General features: G+C 37.0%; 2 protein-coding genes across 3 annotated transcripts; one reads left to right on the top strand and one right to left on the bottom strand.

The window, feature by feature from the left end:
- Window positions 1-791: 791 nt before the first annotated feature.
- Window positions 792-1,656, bottom strand: LOC126764711 (52 kDa repressor of the inhibitor of the protein kinase-like; the record flags this gene model as incomplete). Its single annotated transcript, XM_050482363.1, has 3 exons — window positions 792-878; window positions 1,122-1,378; window positions 1,440-1,656. Coding segments are annotated over 3 exons (561 nt in total), but the record flags the coding sequence as incomplete, so codon positions are not given.
- Window positions 1,657-17,343: 15,687 nt separating this feature from the next.
- LOC126764174 (60S ribosomal protein L10) lies at window positions 17,344-22,129 on the top strand. Of its 2 annotated transcripts, none has more exons than XM_050481966.1 (4): window positions 17,344-17,461; window positions 17,518-17,823; window positions 18,028-18,190; window positions 21,918-22,129. In XM_050481966.1, exons 1-4 carry the CDS (start codon window positions 17,439-17,441, stop codon window positions 22,080-22,082), a joined length of 657 nt encoding a protein of 218 aa, XP_050337923.1. In that variant the 5' UTR covers window positions 17,344-17,438; the 3' UTR covers window positions 22,083-22,129. The 2 variants fall into 2 exon arrangements, with proteins under 2 accessions (XP_050337923.1, XP_050337925.1); XM_050481968.1 differs by lacking the exon at window positions 21,918-22,129 and adding an exon at window positions 18,245-18,571.
- The last annotated feature ends 663 nt before the right edge of the window (window positions 22,130-22,792 follow it).

Below are 22,792 nucleotides of genomic sequence, written 5' to 3'. Positions count from 1 at the left end.
TATTTTTGAAGCATTTAGCAGCAGCACTTGGGACAGGTGTTGTTTAGCTAAAGAGACAATGTTTCATTATTTTATTCACAAATTGAAGTCTAATCTTCTTTTATTTTGGGCCATAACATTTAAAATCTCTTCCTCCGTCACGTCTATATCTTTATGGATATTCAAGAGAGCCATTCCGTTCAGGCGTGCTTCGCCAGTTTCTTAAATATGTTTTAAGCCTGCGAATTGAGGAAAACGAGCGTTCACTGTAAGCGACAGATATAGGGATTGTTGCTCCAATCTTTAAAAAACGATGCACTGTTTTGAAAATTTGTGCATCGCAACAATTCAACGCGTCTAAAAAAGTTTTGGATCTCTTTGTCTGATTTAACCAGTTCCTGAAAATATATTTAAAATTTTAGTTAGAAAATATAATCTGAAGAAAAGATTTTTAACCTTTTCCACATTCTAAATTCAGCAACGAAATCATCGGGATCTTCTACATCAGCGGACCATTGCTTTTCTAAAACACGAACAGTCTCCTGCATCTCAATAACGTCAAGATTTATGTATTTATTTGGCAAAATGTTTCCAATTTTGGAAAGTAGCTCTCGATGTTTTAAAAATCGTTCATTGATTTGGTTCAAAAAATGATCTAAAAACGGTATATAAATTGATCTGCGGTAATATTCTTCCGGTTCGCCTTCATAATTGTCGCGATTAGTTTACCGTTTCGCCAAACGCGGAATTTTGATTTCTAAATCTAATTCTGCGGCTATTGTTTTAACTGATTCAAAAATTTGTTTAAACGATTATTCAGAATCCTTACGCATTTCACTAATTTCAGCATACAAATTATTTGCATAAGCAACGCAGCTGCTCAAATCAGAGTCTATTTGCTGCAATCATAGGCTTATGTGTTTTGATAATGCAAAAATTGGCTTTAGTATCGCCATAGCAATCACAAATTGAGGTGATTGGATTGCAGTCAACAAAGCATGTGGCTTTGATAAATCACTTCTTAAATTTTCAGTATCAAGCTCTTCCAACGCTGTACAGATCAATGGGAATAAATCGTTAAATAAAGAAAGAGATTCTAAATGCTCCACCCAACGTGTTTCGCAGAATTTAAGTAACCTCACTTGCTTTGAGTTTGGAAAGGATTCAAGAATAAGATATTTGAGCAGTGTGCTTGCTTTAGTTGACATCCGAAAAAAATTTGCGGACTCTTTCATGGAACCAATACAATTTCTTATAGCAGGTATTTTGCAAGTCGTTGCGATGGCTAAATTTAAGCTGTGATTAGCACAGTGCACACAAAGAGCCGCTGGATATAAATTTTGGATGACACTAGCACAACCTTTGACATGTCCACTCATCGACCGCGCTCCGTCATAACCTTTAGAAGGAACAAAAAGTATAATTTAATTGTCCCAAAAATAGAAGTGTTGAAAACTCACCTTGACCCCTTATGTGTGCAAAACTAAGTTTAAGTTCTTTTAATTTATCAATTAGCACATTCGCAAGACCGCTGCCAGTTGTATCCTCAACAGGAACAAAACATAAAAAGTCCTCTCTCAGTTTTTCCTCATTCTCAAAACGATCAACATACCGTATACAAATTGAAAATTGCTCAATGCCACTAACATCCGTGGTTTCATCAGCAATTATTGCAAAGCATTGACATTGAGATTTATTAATACGGTTAATAATTTTTTTTGTATTATTTGTCCTGCTATTTCAATAATTTCATTTTGGATGCGTCAACTGAAATAATTAGCATTACGTGCTGCAGTTTCAACATGCTTTTTTAAATTTTCGTCGCCATTATCTATTGCTAAACGCAAAAGAGCCCTGAAGTTCCCGTCGTTTTCAGCAGACATTTCTAAAGAAAGAGCAAGCCTTTGCCTCCCGCAGACAAGCAAAACACGGATTATAGGATGTAATTTTGCTCGATTTTCAAGCTGTTGCTTTTTGCGGCCATGATCAATTTCTGTTAATATATTGTTTCTTTTATTTTCAAAAATCAGCTTGAAATTGGCTGCGTCTTCCACTGCTCTGCGGTGATAATCCTTCTGCTGATGTTCTTTGTATTTCTCAAGTGCCTTCTTCCAAGTTTTAAAAGTAGTTTGAACAAAAGCATTTATCTTTTGGTGACTACCATTTCCAACGTTTTTCCAAACAAAAGCAACGCAATATAGACAGTAGGCACCATCTTGGCTAGGCGAATATAAGTTAACACACATAGCCAAACCACCATCTGCTTATTCATTTCACCTGTAGTGCATCGAAGTGCTTACGATGCAACTTACCTTCCGCGCATGGCAACAATAGCAATAACAACAGTATGTGAAATCAGCGACAATAACATTCCCATAGGTACGGAAAGTGCTGACACTTTGTCTGCAGAGTAGCGTGTGACAGCAATAACGACAACAACGGCGAACCGCAGTGGCAGCGGCAGCGACGTTTAGGGTAGCGTTAAGTTAGGAATTGGCTTTTGTTTAGGGAAATAGTTAGTCTAAGACCGACTATGTAATCGAAAAGATTTGGCTGCTCCTGCATAGCAGGAGAAATAAAAGTTTAAAAAATTATAAGTGAAGAGACTTCATTATTGGCGCCCAACGTGGAGCCACGCGCGGAAAAAGATACGGTAAAATCCTAATAAAAGGATAATAGTCTAACAATTCGCAAGGTGGCCGCGAGCTCGATACCCGCGAGTAACAACCAAAATTTTAATTAAAAATAAAAACAACACTTAAATCAACAAGCTTAAGGATTTGCACGTCGCGCCTAGACGTAGCCAGCGAGGGACTGAGGAGAGAATCGGACTAAGCTGTGGACATCCCCATTAAATATAAAATAATAAAATATGATAATTTTTCACATGTAAGTAAAGTGCTCGGCTTTCGAATAAATAAATTTTTTTCTTAACTTGTGTGCGTGGATCAATTATAGTTATCTGAATAAGCGACGCTATTACTGCAGGAGCACTACATAGTTAGTGTTATTACAATTTTTCTGGTTTTTTATTCTCGTTTGTGTGATCGTTTTTTGTGTAAACCATGGACGCACAAACGATGCAGGGCTTAATAACAGCAGCCATAAGGACTGCCACTGAAATAACAAAACGAGATTTCCAAGGAACCATTGACTCATTGACTGACAGACTGGCGACTTTAGACTACAAGGGTAATAGAATATGCGCCTGTTACAATCACAGGCAATCTTCAATGTGACGAATCTCTGGACGTGATAAAATCGCTGCCCGAATTCAACGGGACACAATCACGGTATGTTTCGTGGAGAAATGCCGCTCAGGCAGCGTATAAGGTGTATGAACAATATGACGGTAGTTCCCGTCACTACCAAGCGGTAGCGATCATAAAGAACAAGATTACAGGAACAGCTGACACCGTGCTTGCTTCTTTCAACACGGTTTTAAATTTCAAGGCGATTATAGCCTGACTAGATTTCACTTACTCCGATAAGAGACCCCGTCAGAGCAACAAGAACATCCTGCAGTTCTATGATGAAGTAGAACGAAAACTTACCTTGCTCGTAAACAAAACAGCGATGTCGTATAGTGAAAACGCTGAGCTAATCGGCACTATTAATCAAAAATATCGACAAGATTCTCTACGAGTGTTTATTTCAGGTCTTAATAGGCCTCTATGCGATGTTTTGTTCTCCCCGAGGCCTGCCGATATGCCCACAGCACTAGCCCTTGCACAAGAGCTAGAAGCTAACCAAGCCAGATCTGCATTCGCCTATTCGTTCCTCGATAGGAAGGAGCGACCGCTTGGAGCCATTCAGAGGGCAACCCCATTTATCCCCCAGAATTTCCCTCAATATCGAAGAATGGAAGCCACCCGACAGGATGTGACACCGATGGAGGTCGATCCATCCCTTTAATACCATCGACAATAGACAGCAATTGCGTCAATCGATTAACCAAAGCCAGGGAACCCAACCAGGATCCACTGTGAATCCTCTTTCTCAGAGGAATCCGTTCAATACTTACCGGTCCCAAGGAAAGCAAGAAGTAGCACAAAAGAGGCGAGTGGAAAGCGACAGACAGACGGCACCAAAGGTGCAGCGCATAAACCACCTAAGAACGCAGGGATATGGGGACGAGAAGCAAGGGTGCGATGAAGACTCTAGTGGTGACCAGAATATTAGTAACGGCGAGGACATACAGTACGACGACCAATACTTGGACGAACCTATTGATGAAATTAATTTTTAGATCAAAGTCCCTCCTGCCATATGTAAGCAGATCATTCGCAGGGAGGGAATTAAAATTTTTAATAGACACTGGTGCCGCGAAAAATTATGTTAAGGACTTCGATTTCCTTAAGGGCATTAAGGAGGTTGAGAAGCCCTTCCTTGTCAACTCAATCCACGGGACTGATAACATCGAACATAAATGCACTATACATTTCTTCGACCAAAATGCTCAATTCTATATTCTGACCTCCCTCCAGACATTTGACGGTATCATAGGGTTTGACTTCCTTAGAGAAATAGGTGCAGACCTAGACATGAAGAACGGGATTATTCACTATAATGGTAAAAGAGAAACTCTTAGGCATTTCCCTTGTCGAGACGTGAACGCTATCCTGTCTACTAATAATCGCGAAAATCGAATATCAAAGTTAATAAAGGAGCATTCAGGAGTGTTTGCCGCACCAAATGAGTCATTGCCTTATAATACAAATATTGTAGGAACAATAAGAACCGTTGATGACAATCCAGTCTATTCCAAGAGCTACCCATACCCAATGGCTTCAGCCGACTTCGTAAATCGAGAAATTTCCGATCTGCTCCGCAACGGCATAATAAGACCTTCACGGTCACCGTATAATAATCCAATATGGGTTGTAGGAAAAAAGGGACTTCTGAATCTAGAGAAAACAACATGCGCCTGGTTATTGATTTCAGGAAGCTTAATGAGAAAACGATAAGCGATAGATATCCCATTCCCGAGACTTCAGTCATCTTGGCTAATCTGGGCAAATCATCGTTTTTTACCACTCTTGATCTTAAATCTGGGTTTCACCAGATAAGACTAGCAGAACGGGACAGGGAAAAGACAGCATTCTCCGTTAATAACGGGAAATATGAATTTTGCCGACTTCCGTTCGGCCTTAAGAATGCGCCTAGCATCTTTCAGCGGGCCATCGATGACGTTCTTCGAGACGAAATTGGCAAGTGTTGCCATGTTTACGTTGACGACGTCATTATCTTCTCTAGGGATGAAGATCAGCACGTCAAGGATGTTAAACGTATTCTCGAAAAGCTTTACGAAGCAAGCATGAGACTGTCACTTGAAAAAACCAAGTTTATAAGAAGCGAAGTAGAATTCCTCGGATTCATTGTCTCTAGGGATGGAATAAAAACCTGCCCAGACAAGGTGCAAGACATTGTCAAATATGAAGCTCCAAGAACACTTCGTGCCTTCCTCGGACTCTCAGGGTATTATAGACGGTTCGTGAAGGACTATGCGTCAATTGTTAAGCCATTAACGAAATACCTTCGCGGCGAAAATGGACATGTTAGCGCCAATCGTTCTAAAAACGTTCATATTCGACTGGACGAAGAGGCGATACGAGCATTTGGTAAAATCAAGGAAATTTTAGCTTCAGAGGACGTCCTCTTACTATGTCCTGATTTTGAAAAACCTTTCGACTTAACGACCGATGCATCCTCACATGCATTGGGCGCTGTTCTGTCACAGGGCGGTCGACCTGTCACCATGATTTCCCGGACCTTGTCATCCACTGAAGAAAATTACGCTACAAATGAGCGCGAGCTCTTAGCAATAGTCTGGTCCCTCCAGAAATTGAGAAATTATCTTTATGGTGTTAAACAGCTTAACATCTACACAGACCATCAACCCCTTACGTTCGCCATATAAATACCCAAACGCGAAACTTAAGCGATGGAGAGCATTTGTGGAGGAATTTTCCCCTAAATTTTTCTACAAGCCAGGGAAAGATAATGTCGAAGCGGATGCTGGTCAGATCCTCGTTTTATTGGAGCCTGAAGACCCATCACCGACATTCACGTGGTATCAATATTATAGGTACTGTACTGAAATACATCGCAGGGACACCCGACTTCGACGATTTTAACGAGGTCGCAACCAAAGAACGTGAACTGATTGAGGCTAATGAACGACAGATTACAATTAACACTCAGCTTCAGACAAGAATAAATAATCTGACACGAGCAATGAATGACCTACTTAAAATTACAAAAGAAAAAATTGTGGACACAGGGCATTTATTTGGGTTGGCTACAGCAAGAAACAGGGCAGTACTAGCAGACCTCACAAACATAGTTCATTCAGTAACACTAGGAAAGCATAACATAATTGATCCCGTCATTTTAGATAGTGATGATACTAAAATTTTGCTATCTGCCGAACACTTTGCCAATATTACTATAAGCGATATTTTAACAGCCTCTAAGCTAAGAATATTGCAGGATAGTGATAATATTTATTTTGTAGTTAAATATCCTAAAATCAGCAGAATTTGTGAAAAAATTAGGTTTTTACCTGTAATTCATAGTAAGAAGATAATTAACTTGGAAACAGATATAGCAGCACACTGCGCTTTCGACTACCAACCTCTCACAAACTGCAAAAATGCTGTAATCCTTACATTTTGCCAGCCACTTGCTTCAGCCTCATGCGTGGAACAGCTATTGAATCATAATTCAGCGCAATGCAAAACAACTTCAGCAGAACACATCGCCCCTATTGAAGAGATTGCCGACGGACTAATAGTGGTAAATGACCAGTGCGTTGAGATCTCAGAGGGAACACGGTCAAGCGTTACTACAAGGGGCACCTTTCCCGTTATGTTTGAAGGTAATGTCACCATAAACGGAACTAATCATATCAACTGGAAAAAAGTTGTTAAATCCCACCCGAAGCCCCTCCTTCAACGATAGTAAAGTTTACGGAACATATAAAAACTCTATCATTGCCGTATCTGGAAGAGGTGCATGTAAAGAACTTAAAGCATATTGCATCACTACAACAAGAAATGGCAACCAAACATTTGATCTCGATTGGTTGACCGGGGCTAGTGGCTGCGATCATCATTTTTATGATAATAGACTACTTTTGGTCCAGGAAGCAGCGAAAGCTAGCCATCATTGAAGTGATTAGAAACGCCGACACTGCAAATCCACCCGACGTGTAAGAGGCACCCGAGGACGGTCGCTTTCAAAAGTGGGAGTAGTTAATACACATAGCCAAACCACCATCTGCTTATTCATTTCACCTGTAGTGTATCGAAATGCTTACGATGCAACTTACCTTCCGCGCATGGCAACAACAGCAATAACAACAGTATGCGAAATCAGCGACAATAACATTCCCATAGGTACGGAAAGTGCTGACACTTTGTCTGCAGAGTAGCGTGTGACAGCAATAACGACAACAACGGCGAACCGCAGTGGCAGCGGCAGCGACGCTTAGGGTAGCGTTAAGTTAGGAATTGGCTTTTGTTTAGGGAAATAGTTAGTCTAAGACCGACTCTGTAATCGAAAAGATTTGGCTACTCCTGCATAGCAGGAGAAATAAAAGTTTAAAAAATTATAAGTGAAGAGACTTCATTATTTATACTAGCCATGGAAAAGACTTCAGCCACGACAACTGAAATTTTAAGTTTCGATCACCAGACGACGGAAAAATAAATGATAAATCAGGCTGCCACACATTCGTTAAAATCTCATATGTCTGCTTTTCGTCCATTTTTTTGCAAAAATTAACGATATCATTTACAAACTCCGAAAATTAACGTGATATTTGTACATAGGTAAACGAAATATTTTTTTTATTGAAAATAAATATAAGCACTTACTGCCACTCGGGTGACCTTAGATGCAGCGTTTTCTTCATTGATTATAACGGGAGAATCGCTTACGCGTTTTAAAACACTACTTTGAAAATATTTTTTAATCGAATTTTCACTCATTTTTACAACTTAGTACTTTCTTCAACGACCACTTTGTAATGACGCCCATTACTGTGTAGTACACATTGTGTACAATAAGCAAATACATTTCATTGACGCTGCTGCGGTAACGGTACATTAACAGTCAAAAAATTCGTTTGTGAGGGAGAATCGACAGTTAAGAGAGAAATCAGAGAGCTTTTTCATCACTGCTTACTGATGCTCAAAAGAGTTACAATGATTAATACGAATGCAAAAATATAAGGAAAATGCAAAAACGGCACAAGAACAAAACACACGTACGCACATTATTAATTTGTTCTATTCTCACTCACACTCTAATCACACTGTGATAGCTTTTTTCAAAAAAATTAAGACAAGACCAAATTCGACGGTTTCCTCCTATTTCGGGTCCTACGAATCGAACTGCATCATTACTTTTATGAGTTACAATCATGGTTTCATACAAAAATTTTTGTTGAAGTTTTTCATCAAAGTGGCCCATTGTAAGATAAAGGCACATTTTTCTTCGGTCTCTAACTTTTTTAATGTTGACTTTTTTGGTAAGCTTTCTTTGGCAAAGCTTCTCAGAATAAGTCCGTCTTTAAGTTCTTAGATGACTGTAAACCCCAAAAACAATGTTTTTTGTGTCCTTATAGCCAATATGTCGAAAAAACTGAAATTTAATCCATTTTTTAATCTTTATTCCCTCACGTTTCGTCAATATTTTAATTTACCCTTTGATACTTATACATTAAGTGACATCTTGTAATAGTAAGAAACTTAAGCAAAAACAACGTTCTGAGCAAACTAACCATTAGAAAAAAAAACTTAACAAAATTTTTATTTTTTAAAAAAGCTACACTAACTATATTTGTGTGCTGTTTTATTGTTTTTGTATCTTATAAGTGTTATCAATAAGTATCATAAATTTGTACACAATATTTAAATTAAATTTAATAAGACTCATCTATCAATGTCCAACACAAATCAGCAAGCAACGAGTCAAGCGTTTTGCCGCTGTACCAATGCTCAAGGGGGGCGGCGACTTGGTGAAATCTTTCTCCATGCTCATCGGATTCAGTCGGAACTTGCTGCCCAAAATGGTCCTTGTGATGGTGAAGGAAATGAATTTTTAAGGACATATTCACACCTATTCCTTCAAAAACGTCTACCATGTCATCCACATATTTTTTCCAATCTTCAGACCGGTGTTCTCCTAAGCAATGGTTTATAACGGTCATAACGGAGTTCCAGGCAATTTTTTTATTTGGCCTTAGAAGTTCTCCGAATTTTGCGTTCTTCATAAGTTTTCTTATATCGGGGCCATTGAGAACAACTGAAAATAATGTATCAACATAACATTCGTTCTATTAAAAGACTTAAAATAACTTCTTATATTTTCGCAACACTTAGTCTTGGAAATATTTCTGTCAAACATTTAAAAGCTTCGGCATCTCGATTTAATGCTTTTATGAAATTTTTGACAATTCCCAATTTTATGTGCAGTGGTGGTAGCAAAATGTTATTAGCTGGTATCAGCGGAATATGGAGAACATTTGCCACATTTAAATGAAATTCTGTGCGAAGCTTCCAATCACGCATTCTATATTGGTTTCCGTGGTACCTTGTGTCCCAATGACAAATGAAGAACATATTTTTTGTGCATCCTGTCTGCAAACCAGTAAGCAAGGCGATAACTTTTAAATCCGCACATATCTTCCATTGATGCTGCTGATACTGAACTCTGTCCAAAATTAATTTCATTGCTTCGTATGTTTCCTTTGTGTTGGAGCTTATGGCGATTGGAACCAGATTTTTTGTGTTATCCACATACAGCAATACGGCTTTTAAACTATTTTTCGACGAGTCAATAAACAAGCGCCATTGCTATGGTTTGTACTCACAGTTCATGTATTGCATAAGATCAGGAATATTTTTACAATACGAAAAAGTATTGTCGCCATTAACCTCAAAGAAATCTAAAAGCTCCTCCTGTATTTTGCGGTATCCATACACCTTCACATCTTTAGACAATATATTTACCGATCGAAGATGATGTGCTAGGCAAATCGCTTGTCTTTGCGATAATTTCAGCTGTCGTACCATCGTATTCAAACGGGCTTGGGAAATCTCCTAGTGACGACATAGGCTTTCAACTTCGGTTTGATTATGCATACATTGAGAGTAGATCTGTAGGCTCGGTGGAAAATGTTGGCGAAATATATTTGTCAGTTGTACTTGGACATCTTGGTATCGGAACATTTTCTGAGTGAGATACTGGTAGCTGTGCAGATTGAACACTTTTGTAAACTGTGTTTTTTTTTGTTGAGTCTTGCAAATTTGTTCTTGCACGCGTAGCAGTTACCAGTATGATTCCCTTGTGGACCTATCCAAATCATTGGGATGCCGAACCCCTTTTTTAGGCACAGTCTTTTTGACCAGTTATGCAGGTTGTTGTTGCATTGCGTGCAAATGGTATTTGGCACCCAATATACGTCTCTTATAACGGGCACATCGAAATATTCCTCGTAGATGCCGGTAGTTCCCGAAGATATTTTGCATCTACTCTGAGGGCTTGTAAATTTTCCACATACGTAGCAGAACAACGATAGTCCAATTGGACACTTATTCATTTTACTTTATTTTCTTAATATACGAGGCACTAAAACAATGTTCTTTCCGCGAAGTCAAAGTCAAATTAACTACTGCAATCTGTGCTTAAATTTTGACTCTTAGGCAAGCATTTAACGTTTCTTTCAAACGTTACTTGTGGTTATTTCTTATCAGTGTAGTGGTTAAAAGCTTGACTCGTTGCTTGCTGATTTGTGTTGGACATTGATAGATGAGTCTTACTAAATTTAATTTAAATATTGTGTACAGCAAAAAAAGTATAACACTTATAAGATACAAAAACAATAAAACAGCACACAAATATAGTTAGTGTAGCTTTTAAAAAAAATACAAATTTTGTTAAGTTTTTTGGAACGAAGTTCCTTACGGCAGGCTTGGAGAAGATAGGGATTTGGCTGCGGGACCCAACTGAAAAAAAAGTGATAGCAAAACCGTAAGAAAAACCCCGTACGAAATAACCCGTAAGAAAAAGACTGTAAGATCGCTAGTTATAGCCTACCTTTAGGTTTTTAAAAATAATTAGGCATGAAAATCTGGAACATTATTGTGTATGCAAATTAGTTTTGAGTGAAGTGCGGAACACATAGAGCGCGACAGACTGCAAACTACATCTGTCAAATGTTAAAATACAGACGTTCTTATGGACACTGTTATTTTGACAGCTGCACGACTACACGACTGCAGGCTGACAGATGTCGTTCCCGCTAACTTGAATATTTCCTATATTTGCCAACGGCAGTAGGACGACAGTAGAGTTGACAGTAGAATGGAAGATGGAAAGAGGAGGTAGAGTGGTGATGCCACTAATATGTAAAATGTAAAATTATTCACAGCTCTAACAAACTTGACGTTATTTTACAAATAAAAGCATAAAATAGTTCTATTATAGCTCTATTATATCATTTGTAATAACAATTAATAATTTAAAACAAAAAAATATTTACCTATTTTTACTTATTTTTTGCATAAAAAATTTCACTTTGAACAAAATATTAAAATTTCATTAAAGTGAAAGGTATTAGTATGGCCACAACGATATTGTGGACATGCAAAATGGACAGCTGTGTTGTCTTGTGTACATGCCGGCCATTTTTATGTTGCTGCCTTCTTACGAATGTTCATGTAGTAAGCTGCACAAAGCCATTTTTAGTTCACTGTCGTGCTGCTGCAGTCTGTTGCAGTCATTGTGTTCCCACCACCTAGAAATAACCCGTAAGAAAAAGACTGTAAGATCGCTAGTTCTAGCCTACCTTTAGGTTTTGCAAAATAATTAGGCATGAAAATCTGTAACATTATTGTGTATGCAAATTAGTTTTGAGTGAAGTGCGGAACACATAGAGCGCGACAGACTGCAAACTACATCTGTCAAATATTAAAATACAGACGTTCTTATGGGCACTGTTATTTTGACAGCTGCACGACTACACGACTGCAGGCCGACAGTTGTCGTTCCCGCTAACTTCAATATTTCCTATATTTGCCGACGGCAGTAGGACGACAGTAGAGTTTTCTTAATACTTATCTGTACTTAAATAAAAACTAATCAGCGAAATTTGAGAGAAAAATCAGGACAACCTACATAAAATTAAGCACAATTTTTTTTGCAAATTGTATCGATTCTACATTATTTGAAGGAACTTCGTTCCTACCTGGTGTCCCACGACACCACATTTCTTTTTTCTAATTGTTAGTTTGCTCAGATCGTTGTCTTTGCTTAAGTTTCTTACTATTACAAGATGTCACTTAATGTATAAGTATCAAAGGGTGAATTAAAATATTGACGAAACGTCAGGGAAAAAATATTAAAAAAAGTCATCTAAGAACTGAAAGACGGACTTATTCTGAGAAGCTTTGCTAAAGAAAGTTTACCAAAAAAGTCAACATTAAAAAAGTTATAGACCGAAGAAAAATGTGCCTTTCTCTTAGAATGGGCCACTTTGATGAAAAACTTCAACAAAAATTTTTGTATGAAACCATGATTATAACTCAAAAAAGTAATGATGCAGTTCGATTCGTAGGACCCGAAATAGGGGGAAACCGTCGAATTTGGTCTTGTCTTTTTTTTTGACTATCACAGTGTCATTAGTGACAAGTGTTGCCGCGAGCTAAAAAAAATTAAGTATATGTTGCCAAGCAAAAAAAGTATCAAAAAGTATCAAAAGCACAATCGTTGTTTTAAAAATTTTCATTTGAAAAACAAATAATAAGTAAAGTTGTGTATCTAATTCAGACCAGTTTTTTCTGGTTGTTTTTATTAAAAATATTGACATTTTAGTTAAGACACTCAAGTATTTTTTTGCAAATAGCATAATTTTTTTTAATTTAAATTTATTTCACAACAGTTTGCTCATGGAACGAAAACTGAAAGTCATAATAAATGAGTTTTTATTTTTCCTGTATTATGATTAACAATAAACTCTAAAAAAAATAATAGAAACCTTATTGGTGACTTTTCTGTTCAGAACTAATTTTAAAAAGAAGTCCATTTTCCACTCACAATTCCCCTTAAATCAAAAAAAATCCAGTTCAGCAGCCACGGAGTTATAAGGCAAACTCATTACTTTGAAGCAAATTAAAAAAATGTCTCTGTCCAGTTTATATTTTTCTGGGTTTTTTTTTTGCCTTTATTAATAAGTTAGAAATAAAATTTGTTGAGGAATTTGACAGAAATTGTCATAAAATAGGTGTAGGAGAAATTCTTTTTACTAAATTAAAAGATATTAGGCCCATCTTGTGTTGTGAAGACTGCGATCCAAAGGTAGTTATTGCTCTATTTATTATAATTAGAATTTATTTTGTGACAAAATTTTTAAATAAAGATTTAAGTATCTCTACCCAAATTAAGAATAAAATTTTGTTTAAGAGGCTCTAAGGTTAGAACGTTAAAGATGAGAAAGTTTTTAATTACGCATTCGAATTTGGAGCATAAATATTGACGTATGTACAAAAATTTATTTTTATTGTTTTAAGTATTATATTTTATTATTATTCTGTGATATGGAATGATATTGTTTTTGTTAATTTTTTATACAATATGAACTGTTATCGTTTTGTTTTTTCATTATTTTATTTAATAAATTTTTAATGGGTGATATAGGTCTACTGGGGAACCGAGCACCCAAAAATAACTTCGGTAGCGCGCTCTTTTGTATACCTCATAGGTGGTGTGGAAAATGCGAATTGGGTGTTTTATTTAAAATGCCCAAAAAATAGTTTTTTTCTGATCTGGCTATAATGAAAAATTTCATAAAAAACGCTAATATTTAGGCGCTCTCACACTGGAATAAGTTTAACATCCCTTTATTCCTGCTGTAACAATGCTTAGCTAAGATTTTTTAATATGAAATTTAGAAGAGCGAGTATTAAGACGGCTGTGTTATATTATTAAAATAAAGTACATTTGCAAAATAAAATTTTTCCAAAAAATTAATATATACGAAAAATTATGCAAATTGGGTTAGGAATGAGCGAATTCTTAAATTTAATAAACTTATACAAGCATAAATCAAAATATTATTCTTCTACTTCTTCTTAATTGGCGTAGACACCGCTTACGCGATTATAGCCGAGTTAACAACAGCGCGCCAGTCGTTTCTCCTTTTCGCTATGTGGCGCCAATTGGATATTCCAAGCGTAGCCAGGTCCTTCTCCACTTGGTCCTTCCAACGAAGTGGAGGTCTTCCTCTTCCTCTGCTTCCCCCGGCGGGTACTGCGTCGAATACTTTCAGAGCTGGAGTGTTTTCGTCCATTCGGACAACATGACCTAGCCAGCGTAGCCGCTGTCTTTTAATTCGCTGAACTATGTCAATGTCGTCGTATATCTCGTACAGCTCATCGTTCCATCGAATGCGATATTCGCCGTGGCCAACGCGCAAAGGACCATAAATCTTTCGCAGAACTTTTCTCTCGAAAACTCGCAACTTCGACTCATCAGTTGTTGACATCGTCCAAGCCTCTGCACCATATAGCAGGACGGGAATTATGAGCGACTTATAGAGTTTGGCTTTTGTTCGTCGAGATAGGACTTTACTTTTCAATTGCCTACTCAGTCCGAAGTAGCACCTGTTGGCAAGAGCAATCCTGCGTTGGATTTCCAAGCTGACATTGTTGGTGGTGTTAATACTGGTACCTAAATAGACGAAATTATCTACAACTTCAAAGTTATGACTGTCAACAGTGACGTGAGTGCCAAGTCGCGAGTGCGACGACTGTTTGTTTGATGACAGGAGATATTTCGTCTTGCCCTCGTTCACTGCCAGACCCATTTTCTGTGCTTCCTTGTCCAGCCTGGAGAAAGCAGAACTAACGGCGCGGGTGTTAAGGCCGATAATATCAATATCATCAGCATACGCCAGCAGCTGTACACTCTTATAAAAGATGGTAACTTCTCTACTAAGTTCTGCAGCTCGAACTATTTTCTGCAGAAGCAGGTTGAAAAAGTCACACGATAGGGAATCGCCTTGTCGGAAACCTCGTTTGGTATCGAACGGCTCGGAGAGGTCCTTCCCGATTCTGACGGAGCTCTTCGTGTTGCTCAACGTCAGTTTACACAGCCGTATTAGTTTTGCGGGGATACCAAATTCAGACATCGCGGCATAGAGGCAGTTCCTTTTCGTGCTGTCGAAAGCAGCTTTGAAATCGTCGAAGAGGTGGTGTTTGTCGATTCTCCTTTCACTGGTCTTTTTCAAGATTTGACGCATGGTGAATATCTGGTCGTTTGTTGATTTTCCTGGTCTAAAGCCACACTGATAAGGTCCAATCAGTTTGTTGACGGTGGGCTTTAATCTTTCACACAATATGCCTTCTCCTGGCGTTGTGCATTCTCTGCCATTCAGCAGGCTGGAGAAGTGTTCCCTCCATAATTTAAGTATGCTCTGGGCATCGGTGACTAGATCACCTTTGAGGGTTCTACAAGAGTATGCTCCGGTCTTGAAACCTCCTGTAAGCCGCCGCATTTTTTCGTAGAATTTTCGAGCATTACCCCTGTCGGCCAGCTTATCAAGGTCTTCATACTCACGCATTTCGGCCTCCTTCTTTTTCTGTCTGCAGATGCGTCTCGCTTCCCTCTTCGATTCTCGGTATCTATCCCATCCCGCTCGTGTTGTGTTCGATCGTAACGTTGCGAGGTAGGCAGCCTGTTTTCTCTCCGCTGCGACGCGACACTCCTCGTCGTAGCAGTTGTTCTTTTGCACTTTCCGAAAACCAAGGGTTTCGGATGAAGCTGTACTTAAGGAGTTTGAAATGCCGTCCCACAGTTCCATCGGCGGTGATGTCAACCTTTATTTTCAGGAGGACATCAACCAGCTGGGCAGCGGCACCTTCCCAATTAAGCGACCGGACATTCCAGGTGCATGCCCTGATATCGTTGTCCTTATTTCGTTTGCCATGGTCGTCATCAAAAGAGGGGTTTCTCATCCGAGGCTGTTTGTCGTTTTTCATTGGGGTGGGCTTTTTACGTGGCGGGTCCCAAACCCAGCGCACAACCCTATGCAGGGGATGTTTCGCCTTCTCACTTTAGCTCACCTTCGAACGGATGTTCTTAGGCTACCCAGAGGATACTTGGTCAAAGACCGGAAGTCGTGAGCTGCTTGAGTCATATGTAACAGAATCGTTTCTGGCCACTCCCAAGTGAATGGCGATCAGCAGGTAGATGTTTTCTTATATTTACGTAGTCCAGTGTACTATATATGCAAAAACATTTTGCGATGTGTCATTGTAGCAGTTTATTAGATGTTGCATGGTCAGGGTATCATTGCAGTTCATGGAAAGTGTTGGTGAATCTTCTGAAAGTAAATATCCGTGCGTTAATTTTGTGTGGCCGAGTAGAGCGTTGGTGTTTTGTTCTCATGCTGTTTATCTGTGCATAGTTTTATAAGAACTTTCCTCACTTATATTTACGTAGTCCCTCGTGAACTTCTACACATGACCCCATCCTCCATTATTCATCATATTATTGCTCATCTTAAATTTATTATTTTAATTGGAATATAAAATTTATGCCGCAATTATTATATAGTAGTCCAAAAATATGACTTCTTATTTCTCCCAGAAATACATTTGTGATAAAAGGATCTTAATCCTTTTGTTATTTTCCACATAAAAATTTAAGGAGTTCAAGAACTCAAAACGTGCGCTACATCAGCTACCTACCCGACGGCATTTCGCATATGATAAAATAAATTTTTCAAGTGCTCGAAGCATGCGCTACATCAGCTCGAACCTACCTACCCTACGCCTTTGCGCAAATGATTATATGTATTATGAGAGCAAATGCCCACATACAGATTTGGCAATGGCAATAGCAATACGTTTGACAGTTAGTATGCCATAAATTTTATCCTGTCCAGATGCTCCGTAAGTATTGGACTCTGAAACCTGCATTAGTTAAGTTTTAAATAGATGAATTTTTGAACATCTTAAGTCAGCGGCATTTATTTATATTGTATATGTTTTCTTGATCTGGAGGACGTCCTCTATTCATACGTACCCATTTAATCCCTGAAATCGGAGGATACTTTTCGAATATTATCCAAGTTTGGAAACAATTCACAAAAATATCGTTTTCCAAAAAATACCCAATGATTATGCATTTTATTTTTGTGGAATGCTAAGGCTAGTAAACAACAAACATTCTTCCCACTATTTAGTATAAAGTTGTAAATGATTACAGAAAATTTATTACCAGTACCTAATGCTCGACGTGTGAACGAATAGTAAGAATTTTTCTAATATTACCTCTGATCATAAACGCATGTATAGTAGGAGCAATTGGAAATATGTCAAGTAGTTCATAGCTAACTTCCTTTTCCGTTGGATTCTTCTAGCAGAAGTGGACGTGTCTAAAGTTTTAAGATGGGTCGCCGACCAGCAAGATGGTATGATGGATGGATTTATTTCGATATTATGTGTGTTAAATATGATTTTTTGACAGTTATCGCTACTGCAAAAATAAGCCGTACCCAAAGTCCAGATTTTGTCGAGGTGTGCCAGACCCAAAAATTCGTATATTCGATTTGGGCAGAAAAAAGGCTTCAGTTGAGGATTTTCCTTTGTGTGTTCATTTAGTATCAGATGAATATGAGCAACTTAGTAGTGAGGCGTTGGAGGCTGGTCGCATTTGCTGCAACAAGTATTTAGTAAAATACTGCGGTAAAGATCAATTCCACATACGTATGCGTCTACATCCATTCCACGTGATTCGAATTAATAAAATGTTGTCATGTGCTGGAGCGGATAGGTAAGAAATATAAGATTTGCACTATATATATTTTTTTTTATTTTTTATTTGAATGTATGTTTAATTACCGAAATGTTATATGATGAAAAACTCGAGCACTGGGATATGATTTAAATGATTAACGACAAAATCTGATTTTGTTTCCTTTACCAATGTTTTCCCTTTAAGAAGGAAATATTTTTTAATGAAAGTTAATTATTACAGGCTTCAGACTGGAATGCGTGGAGCGTTTGGTAAACCACAGGGAACAGTCGCTCGTGTTCACATCGGCCAGCCAATAATGTCGGTTCGCTCCAGTGATCGTTATAAGGCTCAAGTTGTTGAGGCCCTACGTCGTGCCAAGTTTAAGTTTCCAGGACGTCAAAAGGTGTGTATTTAATTTTATGATATTTTTTGATTAAAAATTGTATAATTTACACAGGTCGGATCAGTAGTAAATATAATTAGGGGTTTCACATAGTCTCATAAAGTTATAAGTTATAGCGATGAAAACATAGTGTTCAGAATTGTATTAGCGTAAACGTATTTTAATATGCAATCTAACAAATATTTTAAACTAGTATAAAAATTTATTATTTTACAATGCTTTATGGCACGTTAAGAGTACCCCAAATATGTTTGTCAACGATGTAGGACGCATTAATTATATATTTTTTAAAACGTTATATTTTTACGCGAATATTACAAGTCCGTGCATATTTTAATGGTTGTGTGTAAATGTATAAAAATATACATATATAAAACGCATTTTTCTTTTAACTTGTACGCTTTTTACGGTTTTGAACTCCTCTCGGTTAAACTGCTTCAACTTCATATTCACCCAACTCGTACTATTTTCAACTATTATCGGTGGAAGTTTTATTGGTGTTGCCAACCCAAAATAGAAGATTTTTGAACATTTTTAAAAAGGAAACCCGGAATTATTTACTTATTTCGCACGAAAAGGTGAATAATTATTAAAACACACATTAATAGCGCGGTTCTGTAAGCAGTCTCTACGTCACCATTTGAGACATTTTGAGGTAGTCTCAATTTGTGATTAGTTACTATTCACTAATAAGTTGTTGTTGTAGCAGCAGAATTCTGCCGAGTTTACAGTCCTTGGGCGGATAAAAATCCGGGTCCGTTCCGGTTACGTAGACCCGACTGTCGTGAAAACTGATTCACTAAACAGTCTCTAGCGTTAGTCTCAAATTTGTCACCTGATAGTTAACAGGTCACAAAACTAAAAAGAACTCTCGTTTGCCATTTTGAATATTCTGAATAGAGATCATCATAGATATTAACCGAATTTTTTTTTTATATTTTGTAAGCAAATCAAACACGAAAAGGTTAAAAATACATAAATTTTACATAAAATTCGTAAATATTATGAAACAAAGTCCACATAATGGGTTGTCAAAACAGTCTTGCGGTATTTTTTATTGAATTTTGTTTTTTTTTTTTTATTGAAATTGAAATGAATTTTTGATGACTCATGCCCAGCTCTTGACCGATGCTACGGCTGCTACTATGCCGGTCTCTTTCGACCAATTTAGCGATTTTATCGCAATTTTCGACGACAGGCCTTCCGGAGCGTGGCGCATCTTCGATAACCTCTACACCAGAACGAAAACGTTGAAACCATCGTTGTGCGGTGGAAATGGAAACTGTATCGGGTCCATAAACTGCATAAATTGAGATGCAGTTTTGCCTTTATCGTAGTAGTACTGTAAAATATGCCGTATTTTCTCTTTATTTTGCTCCATGTTTGCGACGCTATAACTCACGAACGACTTAAAAGAAACGACAATCAATCAAATACGTGTTAGCACGTGAAATGAGCTTTCCAAAAAGATATAGCAAGACCCGATGCGACGAATAAAACTAGAACTACGCGCTTTCAGCGCCAATTAGCGAAAATACCGCAAGACTTGAAAAATTGTATCTAACTTAAAATCTCAAATTTAGAGACTTGAGACCGTATCACAGTACAGAAACGCACGGTTAAGCTTATTTGACAATCTCTGTCTGTTTTTTTTTATCAATATGAAGCCACTTGCTTTACACTCATACATACATATGTATATGGTAGTCGAAAAAGTAGTTTCGTATTTTGTCAATAGATGTCGTTGCAGTCGTATATCTCCAGTTCCTATAACATAGTCAAAAAACATAATTATCAATAAAAATAAAAATATATGTTGACTTTGTTTCATAATATTTACTAAATTTATGTAAAATTTATTTATTTTTAACCTTTTCGTGTTTGAATTGTTTACAAAATATAAAAATACGACAATCGATTAATATCTATGATGATCTCTATTCAGTATATTCAAAATGGCAGACAAGAGCTCTTTTTAGTTTTGAGACTTGCTTACTGCCAGGTTTCAAATTTGAGGCAATATTTTGAGACTAACGCTAGAGACTGTTTAGTGAATAGTAACTAATCACAAATTGAGACTTTACCTCAAAATGTCTCAAACAGAGACTAGAGACTCTCAAAATGTCTCAAATAGAGACTAGAGACTGGTTACAGAATCCCTCTATAAGACAAATACTTATTTCACTTTGTTGAATACACTTCAGAATATAAGTAATAGAAAATTTTAGTTTTTTGAGGAGTAAATTTAATTTTAAAGAAATCGTTACAAAATAAGAGTTATTCCATAACTTTTATTTATTGTTCCCAGAATCATAGTTATATTTTAAACTATTGCGCAATAAGGATTGAAACGTAAGCTTTTCCTTTGTTTTGACAAAAAAAAACTCACGTTATTTCCTTCAAATCGCAAAGGCAAAACGATAAAACGATTATTTTGTGAGGAAAAAAAATATAATTTGAATAACAATTAGTAAACTTCTTTTCTCTTGATCCCTGCTTTTAAATAATTTAAATTACAGATTCAGAATATATTTTCATTTTCTGATTTTTATACCCTGAACAGGGTATATTAAGTTTGTCACGAAGTTTGTAACACCCAGAAGGAATCGTCGGAGACCCTATAAAGTATATATGTATATAAATCATCAGTATGTCGAGCTGAGTCGATTTAGCCATGTCCGTCTGTCTGTCTGTCTGTCCGTCTGTCTGTCTGTCCGTCTGCCTGTCTGCCTGTCTCTCTGTCCGTCTGTCTGTATATATACGAACTAGTCTCTCAGTTTTCGGAATAAAGTTCTTGTATGGACCACTTTCACATTTGACAAAATATATTGACGAAATTTGATATATGTTATTTTTTAAGGCAACAATGTAATCTCTAAAAAACTTGTTTAGAACATTACCAAAATTCCCATTTCCTAGAAACCGAATGTATTTTAAATGGCTTTAACTTTGAACGAAAACAACAATCGAGTTTATGGTTGTTAAAAAAACTGCTTTTAAATCTTACGAACACCATATTTGCAAATAAAATAATTCTTCTACCCATTTTCTATTAATATTTTTCCTGTATATAGAATCATTAATGTTTAACTTCAACTGTTTGTTAGCAAAATACAGCTGTATTGAAAGCCGTAATAGGGCCCTTAGTTCTTATTATTGTTATAACGGCACGTTTCTACAGCACTCTGATCACTTAGATGTAATAACACTGTACATATCCGGATTTATAGTGCGTGGTCTTCCCATGACAGGTCTGGTCGTAATTCATTCACGTCGAACTCTTCTCCGCTCTAACTAGGATTATTTTTTTTTTACAAACGCGGGCAAAATGTGAAGGAATCATGAACACTCCGTTGTTGAATCTACCAGGCACGTAAAAGAATTGTGAACACACCGGTGTTGTATCAACCTGGGATATTTTTTTTTGAATCGTGTCTGAAGGCCGCCAATATGGTAACCAGTTCGAAGCGAATGAATTATAAACCATACGGTGTTGGGTAGACCTCGCACTATAAATCATTATTTTTTTAAGGAATACAGTGTAATTATAGCTAAGTGATCAGACTTTGCTTTAAATACTCGTGACTTTATTTCTCAATTGCCAGAACCAATAGAAATGGTAAGAATTCTGATGCTATATAATCTAGTATGAATTATTGTGGAACCCTTTAAATCTTATTATAGCCAAAAATATAGAAACATATTTATGGTATATTTTGTTCTTTAGATTTACGTATCAAAACGATGGGGTTTCACTAAGTATGACCGTGACCGCTATGAGCAACTACGTGATGAAAATCGTTTAGAACCAGACGGATGCAATGTAAAATATCGTCCAGAGCACGGCCCTATAGCAGCGTGGGAGAAAGCACAACGCGAGGTTTATGCTTAAAAATGTATAAACAATGAAATGATGGTTAATAAATATCGTGTAACCTATTTAATGAACTTTTTACTCCATCGATACTTTGAATTAATGAAAGAAAATAATACGTGTAATTCGACAATCATAGTGAATTTTGAAAATTTCGAATTTAGTTTTTCCTTTTCGCATTGTATCCTTGTAGCACAAAGCATACAGAAGTCACATCGTTTTAAAATGTAGGTTTCAAATATAAATTAGTTTTAATTGCTGCTAAAATATATAACGGCGGGCATATGAACTCAAACAAAATAAACTAAACTAAAGCTTTTTGAAATTTTGGTGCGGAGACACAGAAAAATTATAAATGTGAATTAAGCAAACAGAGGTTTTGGCAGACTATAAGCTTGGCACGATTCCGATTACTTTGGCGGAGGATTAAAAAAACCGAATTTCCGTATAAATGGGGTATGTACGGATAGGGGAGCTTCTCCAGAGGAGGAATATCCAAAAATAATGTAAAAATTACTTATTTTTTAAAATATTCACGATTAAAAGTTCAAAAATTTGCACTAAGAAAACATGTTATTTCTCTATGTTTCACAAAATTTTTTCACATTTTTTACTTTGTATATTTAAATACACACTCAAAGCTTTGAAATAAGCTCACATTTCACTTTTATTTTGCTATATTTTACCTAAATTTATTAATTTAAAAATCACTTAGCACACTCATCGTT

The sequence above is a fragment of the Bactrocera neohumeralis genome, unplaced genomic scaffold (assembly GCF_024586455.1).
Source record: "Bactrocera neohumeralis isolate Rockhampton unplaced genomic scaffold, APGP_CSIRO_Bneo_wtdbg2-racon-allhic-juicebox.fasta_v2 cluster09, whole genome shotgun sequence".
NCBI lineage: Eukaryota > Metazoa > Arthropoda > Insecta > Diptera > Tephritidae > Bactrocera > Bactrocera neohumeralis.
This window is presented reverse-complemented; position numbering and strand designations above follow the sequence as displayed.